The sequence below is a fragment of the Ptychodera flava genome, chromosome 17, assembly GCF_041260155.1.
Source record: "Ptychodera flava strain L36383 chromosome 17, AS_Pfla_20210202, whole genome shotgun sequence".
NCBI lineage: Eukaryota > Metazoa > Hemichordata > Enteropneusta > Ptychoderidae > Ptychodera > Ptychodera flava.
In genome coordinates, this window is record NC_091944.1 from 34,825,450 (window position 1) to 34,837,665 (window position 12,216).

The window sequence follows — 12,216 nt, forward strand, 5'->3', positions numbered from 1 at the left end:
AAAACAAAAGTCATTGCAATAATTAACCACAGATGGCGCTATGCATCATCATGGAATGGTAGACTCTGATGTCTAACAATGCTGAGTTGCATTTCTTACCGTATAGAACAGAAAATCTCACCACCAACAACACCGTATCCATAAATCAGCGATAATAGAAATTGATAATGGCAATAAAACATCAGTTTTTACTTACTATGTTATTTTCAAGGTGAAATACAGAATTTGGAATATAGGACATTCCGGCAAGGAAAAAACCAGGCGTATCCTAATTTTTACCTGCCGACCCTCAGTTAACATTTTTAAGCCTTACGTAAACACGGAAATACAAATTCGTGAAATTAGGTGATAAATAAATGTCCACGAAAACTTCAGAGAGAGAGAGAGAGATAGAGAGAGAGAGAGAGAGAGAGAGAGAGAGAGAGAGAGATAGATGATGTATGTACTGTCATGCAACAAACAATCAGCATGCGATAAGTGATATCCGTGATGTGTACTCGACAGGGATTTCCTTCTGAAATCCTTTAGTCAAGTCCACATCATGGATATCGCTTGTGTGTGTGTCGCACAATATGTCCAATCGAATAGGACGGCAGTCGTGTCCTTTATATCATGTACAAAAGTATTGCAGATATGCCAAGCGTTATTGTAAGCACCTTGATATCGAATATGAGATAACTAGAACTTGATTGATATCTTAAAACTTAATACATGTACAATGTCGTTTCCTTGTGATCGATCGTGTGAAATACGTGAGTTGGGTGAACGTGAATTTTATTATGTAGGAGGGTTTACTTTGAATTCGGGGTTAACTGGCTGCGAATCCTGTTCAGCCCTACTGCGCAGACTCAACTCCTTTGTGTTTGCAGTGATCTTATGACGAACCGAATTATGCTCACTAATGTCAACTATAGCGTACGTTGAAAAAATAAAGATATACACTTTGCTGTTTCAAGCGAAGCCTTTTTATTAAGCAACGTTTACCAAGTCTACAAAGAGAGTAAAACTACTCGACGAACGATGGCTTACATGATGCATCGTTAATTGAGTAATTCCCAATCTACATGGATTTAAATGAGTTACTTTTTCACCTTGTGAAAACAAGAGATCTTGCTCTTTGTTGTATGTGAACCAATAATTTTTCGAAAAAGGGATCAGAGGATACATTTGAGTATAATTTCATCTTCGTAATTTCATATTCTTCTTTTCCTTGCAAACAAGTCCTTGCGACTATTTACACAGTAACAACACCACAGAAAAAACACAAAAATACTGTTAAATTGAAAATCAAATAATGCAAGATACTTTTCGATGTACGTTAGTCAGTGTGTCATTCAAACTGATTACTGATATTCAAAGCAAACAAGGAAAGAAAAATTAAAAAAGATTATTTTTATATGTTTCTCCGGAATAAAATTTATAAAAATAAGACCAAAAAACAAGGTTTTGTTCCATCTCATCCCCTCACTATTACTTGTTTGTTGGCAAAAAATTAAATAGCAAAACAAACAAAATGACATTCGTTAAAACATACATGTTCTACCTGGATGATCACAATTACACACTGTGTGTCTACTCTATTCTGAATGATGCAGTCATCTTGCTGTGTGTCAGAATGTATGGCTGCATGTAAGCATTCCTTTCCCTTGTTATCATGTCGGTACAGTGATTTTGTTAGGAAAAACACAACGGCATTGCCACACCATTTTTTCGGACATCTAGGATGAGAAACAAGCCTGAGTTTATGCTTTTTGCCTAACTGACAGTTTTGTCAAGCCGGAATATAAAAAAATGCACCCCTACTTCACGACAAAGCAAATTGCTGATATCACCTGGAAGCATTAACGAAGGAAATTAAGGAAGATATTCAAATTTCCCTTGTTGTCCGTTACGTGTTCGACTTTTACGCCAAATGGTCATGCCGATATTCTGCTGTTCAAACAAGTTGAATAAAAAATGTTTTATCCACCGGCCATATCTATAGAAAGTTTATGTACATTGAATATATTTATTTTCCGCACAGGATTTCCGTTTATGTCTTCAGGTTGCCGTCTCTACTCTCTTGTAACTTGAATGATATTCGTCTTTTCTATTCTTTGTCGCTTCCATTTGACTGTATCGTGGTCTTCTGAAACACAGTAACAAACAACAGCATACATCATCGGAAGGGTCACTCTCCCTGACCTCGGGGTCTTCCAAAACTTTCCGACGTCTGTTAGATCTGTAAGGGGCAAAGAAAAACGTTTTTGAATACAGCGTTGGTGTTTTATCACTGACAGCGCATTATATGGAGAAAACTAAAAGTTATGCAATTGAAAGAAATCCAGGTTTAGTATACAAAATATATCATACGAGTACATTGATGGTGCAAATACAGCAATCTGATTGGTCGAGACGTGAAAAGAACCGTTGTATATTCGTGATACACCTCGGCTTGAGGAAAAATCCTTTTTGACGTTCCATGTCTGAATTTTAATATACTGTTGTGAGATAGTAGCAATAAATCACACCCGACGGTATACCACTCGGTTTTGATCAGGTGCAATTCATATTTTACTCACTATCGTCCGTGCCTATATATCGTGAGCTGGTCAAAATCTCGTGGTATACCATCGCTGGGTGTGCTTTATTGCTTAAATAGATAACGGTGGAAGAGGGCACGTTCCGGAAAGCTATAGGAACTATACCAAATTCATAGAGGCATACTAAAATGGAGTACATACGGGAATAAATTCGGAGGAAGTCTGTTTTTGTATTCTAAGTATTTCTTCAAGGTTTTCTTATGACATTGCTCAGGGTGTTCATTCCATGAAAACACGTAACCTTCAGGTCCAGCCAGGTAGGGACGTTGAAATTGAGATCCTATCTTGAAATGAGCCCAGTTTGATATCAACTCGTCCTGCAAATCACCAGCATTGGTGTCATTGGCTATCACAACGATGACACAACCACCTGTGAAAACGAGAATTCAACAGAATGAAGAGACATTCTAATCACCATTTTCCCAGAATGCTCTGTTATAGAAGAAAATAATACTGGAATCTCCCCAAAAATGTGTGTTTCATGCATTATTGCTTTGTTATAATGACTTTACCAATATATATCTTTCTTCTAATATCCTCCTATCACGTGACTATTTATTATTCGCTAGAGATCGTCGAATATATGAAGTAGTAGTATACTAAGACTAGCCCACTTGTCGCTTGGCATTGGTCTATAGCCTAACTTTGCTCAGGCGAAGGCGGTAGTTACTGGCTCGCGATCCCACCGCCACAGTCTGCTGATTCAGAAAGTTTATTCCTTCATTCTGTTATGATATTTTAGCCAACAGAGCTGAGGCAATTGTATACTCCGAAACCTTCTGCGTGTTTGGGCGATCTAAGAAGAATTCATAAATTTAGAATTTCATGCAAACACCTCCATATTGACAATTGTTTACATGGCGCAGGGAGCGACCACCTGACCCTACCTAGTACAAGATGAGTAATATTTTTTCTAGTTTGAGTTGTAGAAAGAAGGGACAGGAAAGAGACAGAGTGGACTCTAAAGAATAAGTAGAGGGGCAAACAGACATGCGCACAGAAAGAGGAAGGGACAGACAAAATACACAGTAGAAGAGTGAAAGGGTTGTACTGCGGTGTCGTTACCTGATAATTCAAGAAGTGCGGAATATATTTGTTCATAGCCGATTCCTGCATCCTTTTCATTGATTGATAGTCGAGATTCGTCAGCATGTACAACCAGAATTGCCAAGTGGATTTGATCTGTATTCAGCTTTGCACGATCTCTCAATTCTTTGGCCCGCTTCTTCATGTCGTCCTGACGAAAGTACTCAGTTTTTGCTTGTAAACAGTCCTCATTTACGTTTGCAAATAGATCCTCTCGAATTTTTTGAAGGTCCACAAGGCGATCACAGTTCATCAAAAGAACATTCAACATTTCCGGAGGCTCATCTTCTGCAAAAATTCTGCCAATTGATATTATCAGAGGTAAATTAAGGAAAGTTATAAACTTAGCAGGACTTATCATTGATGTAAATTCAATGAATATCCTACACTAAAGCATTGTAGAGATAACAAGAGGCAGCAAGTAGTCTTCGAAGGTTGTTCCACTCTTTATCACTTTTGAAATCCTTGGCTGTGAGTTTTGTGATTTAATAAGAGCATTTTTCTATCTCCTTCTGTAGATATCATACTATAGATATCCTTTTATAGATATCCTTCAGTAGCTATATATCAATCTGTAACTTTATATCTGTAGAAGAATATTTATAGATATCCTTCTGTAGGTATCCTTCTGTAGATATCCTTCTTTAGATATCCTTCAGTAACTATGTCAATCAGTAACAGTATAACTATAGAAGGATATCTATATCCATAGATATCTTCTATAAATATGTTTTTGTAAATATCGTTCTATAGATATCCTTCCACAAATATCCTTGCATAGATATCCTTCTGTAGGTATCCTTCTATAGATATCGTTCTATGGATATCTTTTTATAGATATCCTTCCATAGACATCCTTCAGTAACTACATGTCAATCAATAACTATATATCTATAGAAGGATAACTATATCCATTGATATTCTTCTGTAGATATCCTTCTTTAGATATCCTTCAGTAACTATGCCAATCAGTAACAGTATAACTATAGAAGGATATCTATATCCATAGATATCTTCTATAAATATGTTTTTGTAAATATCGTTCTATAGATATCCTTCCACAAATATCCTTGCATAGATATCCTTCTGTAGGTATCCTTCTATAGATATCGTTCTATGGATATCTTTTTATAGATATCCTTCCATAGACATCCTTCAGTAACTACATGTCAATCAATAACTATATATCTATAGAAGGATAACTATATCCATTGATATTCTTCTGTAGATATCCTTTCATGAATATCCTCTGTAGATATCCTTCGATAGATACCCATCCGTAGATATCCTTCTGTAGATATACTTTGGGAGATATCTTAACATCCTTTCCTGTCTGTCCATCTTGTTGTCTCTATCTCTTTTTCCTGTCCATGACTTTACAAGCGCTATGAATCTGTCTATATGCCCGCATGTCAGTTTATTTATCTATATATCTAAAAGTTATGTATGTCTCAATCTATCGTGAGTGCGTGTCCTGTCGCTTTTCAACATTTTAAACTTACCTATCTTCTACACCTTTGACGACACTTCCAGAATTTCTCGTACTGTGTTCACGCTTTATCAGTTTATCGGTGACTTTTGCTCCATCTTCAGGCTGAGCGCTACTAAAGTTACATAGAATAAAGACAGCGTTTTGTTGGTTTGACTTTGACATATCGAGACAGTGGCAGTGCCGTTGTATATCTTAGTAATTGATATCTTAACTGATGATGATGATGATGATGATGATAAGGATGATGGTGATGATGATGATGATGATGATGATGATGATGATGATGATGATGATGATGGTGGTGGTGGTGGTGGTGGTGGTGGTGGTGGTGATGCCGGTCATTTATGTTTCACTGAGCTATCCATGCGTCATTGTCAGAATGTAGCGGCTTCAATTTCTAACAGCAACTTTGTGACTAATCATATTATGTTCTGCCATTTCATTGCTGTTCTTTCACATCGGGTAACGCTACCTATTAAATCCGATACCACGTTGTCTCACGGAACACGACATACAGTAAACCGGAACAGCTAGAATTCTAATATCTAGGTTTTACGACACATCGTGCATTTAAAAAATATAATTTTACAGCCTGATCACGTGAAGCATGACTGAAAACTAGTAATCATCCATGTCAACAATGTACTGGTGTGATTTCATTGGCTATCCTGTCAAGTCGCCATCCATCAAAGGTTAACAAATTTAATTTTTTTATAATTAAACATGTAAACAAATAAATAAAGAGCTGACATTTCCAATGTAACAATCTTTCTCCGAAAGTAGCGGTAACATAACAGGAAACATAGTAACGGGACGTTCTAAGCGTGGTTAGCTTGTGGAAAGTCTGCCACTGTTCAGTTAGAGTGGCTTTTAATGAGAGATTATTTACTAAACCGTTCAACGGAGAAATGTTCTCAGCTCAAACAGGTCGACTAGCTATCCTATACGCTATCGTGGCGTGGTGACAGAGAAATGTCTATGCTAAGCATGACAGGGTCAACATTAGAGCATAACTTCACCGCAGGTGGATTAAGCATTCACTCTTTGTTTTTCTTCTCTTTGAAAAATGGTAGCAATCACTCCAAAAAATGCAACTTCTCTTTTAACTTTATCTAGGCTTTCCTTACAAAAGCATCGCCATCCAGCAGTTCTCAATTTATGTCAAACGTCAGTTTTAATTTTTCTTTCTTGTTCATATATGCAAACCGATGCGAGATGTTTGGAGTTGACAATAAGGCTTTCAATCTTTGAATTTATTTATTTATTTATTTATTTATTTATTCATTTATTTATTTATTTATTTAATTTATTTATTTATTAGTTGTTTGTTTATTTATTTGTTTGCTTGTTTGCTTGTTTATTTGTTTGTTTACTAAATCTATTGCACGCACCACTTTCCCATTACTTCGTGATAATGACTTAAAGAAAAGTTGCCAATGTGGAACGCTACCGAAGCAAGTGAAGAAATCCGAAAGTATCCAATAGTTAATGTGAGCTAATTATCACTTGAAGGACTGTGGTAAAATCCGTGTCGTGGGCGATCATGCGAGTCATTTCGCATTTAAAAGCTCCCTTTCGATTTCAGATATCGTATGTGAAATGATCAAGATTTTCCAAATTGATGTTAAATTTACTAACCTTTCATTCTCATCGGAATCTGATTCACACTGCTCTGGACTTTTTGCGCATGTGCTGCTGCCGCTTTCACTCCCGCCTTTTACAGTGACGTCACTTTCTGCTGTTACATCTTTTCGTTTATCCTGGTTTACATCTTTTTTACTCGATGTTTCTTCGTGTCTGTAAATTTGGTTTTAAAAATAAGGATGGCAATTTATTGATCAAACTCAGGGTACTTACTTAATTAACCGACTTAATCGATTCTCTCTTTTGTAGATCGTGAGAATTTGGCGATGTCAATATTCCAATAATGATAGCGTGTATCCATTTGTCACTGAGAACTGGAAAAGTATGAGCATTTTCGGTGCAATGTTGACTCCGGGTGCAACATCTAACTCAAACAAAATAATAGGTGCTCTGATCTGTCTAGAAAGATTGAATCTTCACCTTTCATTTTTAAGGTGCGGAGTTATTTTGGATATTGAAAAGAAGTAAAACTATCCTCTATAAGGACCTGAATAAAATAAACTAAGATCTCGCTTTCGATTTGACTCATGACTTTGTGGATAAATTTTCTGCGTTATAAATGTTCGTTCTCAAACTTCAGATATTCGGTTGTGACTTGTTATGTACTTTACCTCATGACAATGCACACATCATAAAAATAGCATTATCTTTTTAAGCGCAACTGTTTAGGGTGCTTGTTTTACTATTATATTCGAAAGAAACTCACTTTATAGTTAAAGAGTCGACAGATTTTATATTTGTTTATTATTTTCACAATTTTTGCTGCAGGAAACAAAGCATATTCTTTTCCGCAAATACCTTGACAGGCAAAATATTCAAGTCTCGAACTCAATGATTTATTCAGTTTAAAATTCAGTTGTAAACACTAACATTAAAACACTATCTTTGGAACACTAACATTGAAACACTAACATTGAAACACTAACATTGGAACATTTACATTGGAACACTAACACTGGAATAATAACATTGAAACGCTAACATGAAACACTAACATTGGCATACTATAACATTGGACACTAACATTGGGACAATAACATTGGAACACTAACATTGGACATCATTAACAAACAGTACGTATAAATACTGGCCATATTGACAGGTCACTAGGGATTTTCACAGGATTTTAGATGTAGTAGAACCAGTACGAAAACAATGAAAAACACATCAAAAGTTAAAGCTGAAGAAGCTTTGAAATTGGCTGGTATGAAATGTCATTTCACTCATAAAATACTAACAAAAGACTTACGGTTCTTGTTTATTCTTATCTTCCGAAACTGTTTCACTTTGAGAATCTCGCCGTCTACCCTCTTCATTTTGTGGGCTTAAATTACTCGTATCGCAGGGCCCTGTTTCATCATCTTTCTTACTTTGAGGACTTTCTTTAGAGATTTCTTGCTCTTTCTCGTTTTGAACGTTTTCCTGGTTTTCTTCAGTGTCAGGTTTCCTGGAAACGAAAATATGCGTTGTCATCTGATCTTTACCTGCCTTGTTGAGTACGTTAAATTTTACTCTTAGACTTTTGTCAATGCGGTCATTTTAAAGCAGTGGCCTAATACAGTTTATAGTTGTCGGTCCCATCACCTTTCATATAGACACCTTTAACAGAAATTTTACAAACGTTCATGATAACTCCAAACTTAGCCGTGTTGATTTTTCCAAATATAATATGGAGGGAGGGTGTCGTCGGAACTCTGCTAAAAGTTTGGCAAGGACACCAACGACCGTTGTAAACGCTTTAGCTAGGGTACGTTGGCCATTGATGAAAGTTAAAATATGTTTTAACAATGAGTAACGTAAAGTTTAAATTTTGCAGCTATGTTGACGTGATGCATCTATCATGCATGAAATACATTGGTTGTAAACAAGAAAGTCGCTCACGCGCACACGACACCCTCCCTTTAATTACTCCGATTCACCATTGATATGTTGATTGTAGTTTTATTATCCGGTACAACTCACCCAGTCTCAAGTGTTTGCTCTGTGTGAGACTGTTCAAAAGTAAAATCCGAAGGACGAACAAGTATTTCAAAGTCATCTTTCAGTTTGGCTATCCCATCATCGGATTCGGTCTGTTGCTCAGTCGCCTCGGCCCTCGCTCTGTCGGATGTAGTCTGTTCGTCGGATCTAGTCTGTTCATTGAATGTAGTCTGTTCATCGGATGTAGTCTGGTCTTTGGCTGGCTCGATCACTCCTTTGTCAGGTTCAGCCTGTTCGTCATTTGCCTCTGTCTTTTGCAGTGTACTTGTCCCTGTCTCTTGTTCTTGGTCAGAATTGCGCGAAGTACGAGTTTCTGAAGCGATACTGAGGGATAAATGACAGGTGATGATGAATGACGAGGTTGAGCAGTCTGTGCACACGTGTCTTAATCATTTTTCCAAATACACATTCCTTTTTTGCTATGTCTTATGCATGTGACCTGTAAAATTCAACTGCCGTAGGCATCCTAAGGCGGAAAACTTAAACCTGAATAGAAACATCAGTGAAGGGGAATTCTCTACAGGTGGATGCTTAATAGAAAACTCACGACAATGTTTGTCAGTTATACAGTTTAAGACAAGGTTAGCTCGCAGTTGTTGGTACAAGTTTTATGCATTGTATTTTTTTGTATTTAAGTTGTTTTATTGGAAACATTTTCTTTAGTAACAGTAACTTAAACTAAAATGAAGTACAGTGCTTAGTTCAGTTAGTTATCTACAATTTTGTGTATTTTTCGGATGGATATATCGAACAGGAAAAGTGTGTCTTTCAGTAAATGGGGCAGTACAGTACGATAAAAGCTGGACGAAACAAACAAACAGTAGATGTAAAATTGAAATGTGTCAGAATGATGGTGGCTGAAATCCTGCCGACATACTATCGGACAAAATATTCGTCAAAATTAAAGCAGTACATCATCGTTACAATCAAAGGCAGGGAGTTGTTGTAGAAACTGCGCTCAAAGATTGTATGGGACCAATACAACTAGTGTAAACACTGTGTCCAAGGTACTTTGGCAATTGATAAAAAATTAAAACATATTTGTCATGATATATATCGCAAAATTTAAATGTGGCAGCTATGTTGACGTGATGCATCGAGATATCATACATGAAATACATATTTTGTGAACATGAAAGTCGTACGGGCGAAGTTCCAACGACCCTTCCCTTATTGCAAAGTATATTTTATTTACTAAATTAAGCACTTAAACTGAGAAAACATATTTGATGTATAATATTTCTTATTTTAATTTGCAATATTTCTTATGCACTCGTATTGAGTTCTGTATTAAACTTCGTCTGACCAAATTTACCATGATGCTTTAACATGGACTTTTTTATAAAACATTTATTGTCGATGCAGATATACAATTTAACGGACTGAGCGGATTTTGACAGCAAGGAAGTAACATGGCATTTCATGGCAATCGAATTCGATAAAATGCCTACATGACCCAGCTTAATTGTCTCGCTGTCATAAATTTAATATCTACACTTTCAGTATATTGATATTTCCCACATGTCTCCATATCTCACTGTGTTGTCCCCTTGCTTTCACATTGTTACGGTACAGCACAAATGTTCTGTACTCACACATCGTTCAGACCGGACTGATCTTCTTCTGAGTCTTTGATTTGAGAACGTACAGACTCTTCACCATGGTGATCGCTGCGTGTTGTCTCAGTATTGTCTTCTTGAAGTTCAGGTCCATCACCAGGTACTTGAGTAGCATCATCTGCCGTGGCGTTTCTATGAAGAGGATATGATCACAACAAATTACACGGATTCGTCTGCAGAAAGGACTCTCTCTCTCTCTCTCTCTCTCTCTCTCTCTCTCTCTCTCTCTCTCTCTCTCTCTCTCTCTCTCTTATATGAAATACATACATTCTTAGATAGCAACTACATATCCTATATCAACCGTGTCAGTGTGAAGCTTGGACAACTAGGCAGGATAACGCGTCGTATTTACGAGGACGACCTGTAGATGTACAAGACGAAACGTGCCGTAGCGTGAAACTATGAGTAACGTGTAAGTTCTGTTTTCAGCTTGTCATCAACACTCACACACAGAAACACACATATACAAAAGACTAGCATTTTATGTTACGAAACATTACATTTCAACCCTTGTTAATTGTCCATACTCATCCTGTTACTTTGAAAGGTGCCCCTAAGCGCCATCACCTTAACCTTTCATCTATTGTCAGTTAGTTTTTTATCATGATATTTTTGTTCTTTCTCTTAAATCGTGATGATGTGTTTAGTATTGAACTTGTAAACACAGCCTGTATATTTGTAATGTACAGTCCCGCCACACACAGGGACTGTGGTCAAACTTACTGCCGACGGCTTAATTCTAGTCCGGACCAAAATCGATTGCCAACAACAGGCTTGCATGCTGTATATAATTCGTTGTTGTGACAACGTTAATATCTCAAGGTGAGGGAGAAGGAAAACCAACTTTTTTGATGGATCATAACATGAAAGGATCATCAAAAGTGACAATTTGAAATTTCGGCCTTTTCCTTGGTAGTTGTAAGAACATGTACAAACAGTGACTGTACCTTTCCTCAGTCAGATTAGCGCCCTCAGTAGTTTGCATACTTTCTGTGATAGAAGTCATGGTTTCGTCGTTTCTGTGCTGGGTTTCTCCATTATGATCTGAGTGTCTTCCTTTAGGTTCCATTGAGTCTTCTGTATCCATTGTAATGTGCCTGTTAAAGTATCGCGATAAATAAGACCAGTGAACACAGAAAGTTTACGAAGCTATTAGTCACTGGTATGGCCTTCACATGTAATCATACTATTTTACATGTAATGTAATAGTATTTTTTTGTCGTGTAGAAGTAGTCTGCTTGGAAATAACGTCTTTCCCGAGCAGTTCTGGCTTGGCACATCAAAACGACCAAGTTCTTTTACCAAAATAATTTTGGACTTCAATGGAGAAAGAATCTTAAGGATTTTTCTGATTTTCACATACAAACAAATCTGCATGGGAGCGATGCCAGTGCGAAGAAAATGTATCTCACCATGATAAACAGCGGTATCGAAACGGACGTCATCTGACCTATATAATGATTGAATTGCAGATTTTCAAGGTCCATATCGTCAAAATCATATCGACGTGTGAATACACATTTTTGTCAAATGTTATTTAGGATGAAAACCTAAAGAGACATATAATATGCGTACACCAGATTTTCAATTATACTTTAGAATTGAGGGGAAGCTTTCATTCCCTCAACGTGACAATACAGAAATTGGTGTCCAGTGGAGGGACTGAAATTTGTGTCCAGTGGAGGGACTGAGCTTTAGGCAAAATAATGTTGTCCTAATTATTGACAGCCCCGTACGAATGTTGACATAGGTTGGTTAGCGGAAGTTTTGGTATACGGTTACACCGTTTGTAAGATGGCGTCTCAAAATGTTT

At 37.0% G+C, this 12,216-nt stretch overlaps 1 protein-coding gene across 1 annotated transcript; it reads right to left on the reverse strand.

Annotated features, from left to right (window-relative positions):
* Nucleotides 1-942: 942 nt before the first annotated feature.
* Nucleotides 943-11,490, reverse strand: LOC139116409 (dentin matrix acidic phosphoprotein 1-like). The gene is made up of 9 exons (XM_070679046.1): nucleotides 11,351-11,490; nucleotides 10,380-10,535; nucleotides 8,767-9,108; nucleotides 8,054-8,251; nucleotides 6,799-6,957; nucleotides 5,171-5,272; nucleotides 3,648-3,967; nucleotides 2,724-2,952; nucleotides 943-2,221 (listed from the first exon to the last, which is right to left on the reverse strand). The coding sequence occupies exons 1-9, from the start codon at nucleotides 11,488-11,490 to the stop codon at nucleotides 2,041-2,043; spliced, it is 1,827 nt and encodes a 608-aa protein (XP_070535147.1). The 3' UTR covers nucleotides 943-2,040.
* Nucleotides 11,491-12,216: the final 726 nt, after the last annotated feature.

Coding starts and splice junctions, on each gene's coding strand:
- LOC139116409 (XM_070679046.1), bottom strand. CDS start 11,490: ATGGATACAGAAGACTCAATGGAACCTAAAGGAAGACACTCAGATCAT. Junction 10,536..11,350: donor GCTAATCTGACTGAGGAAAG/GTACAGTCACTG, acceptor TCCTCTTCATAG/AAACGCCACGGCAGATGATG. Junction 6,958..8,053: donor GATAAGAATAAACAAGAACC/GTAAGTCTTTTG, acceptor CCAAATTTACAG/ACACGAAGAAACATCGAGTA.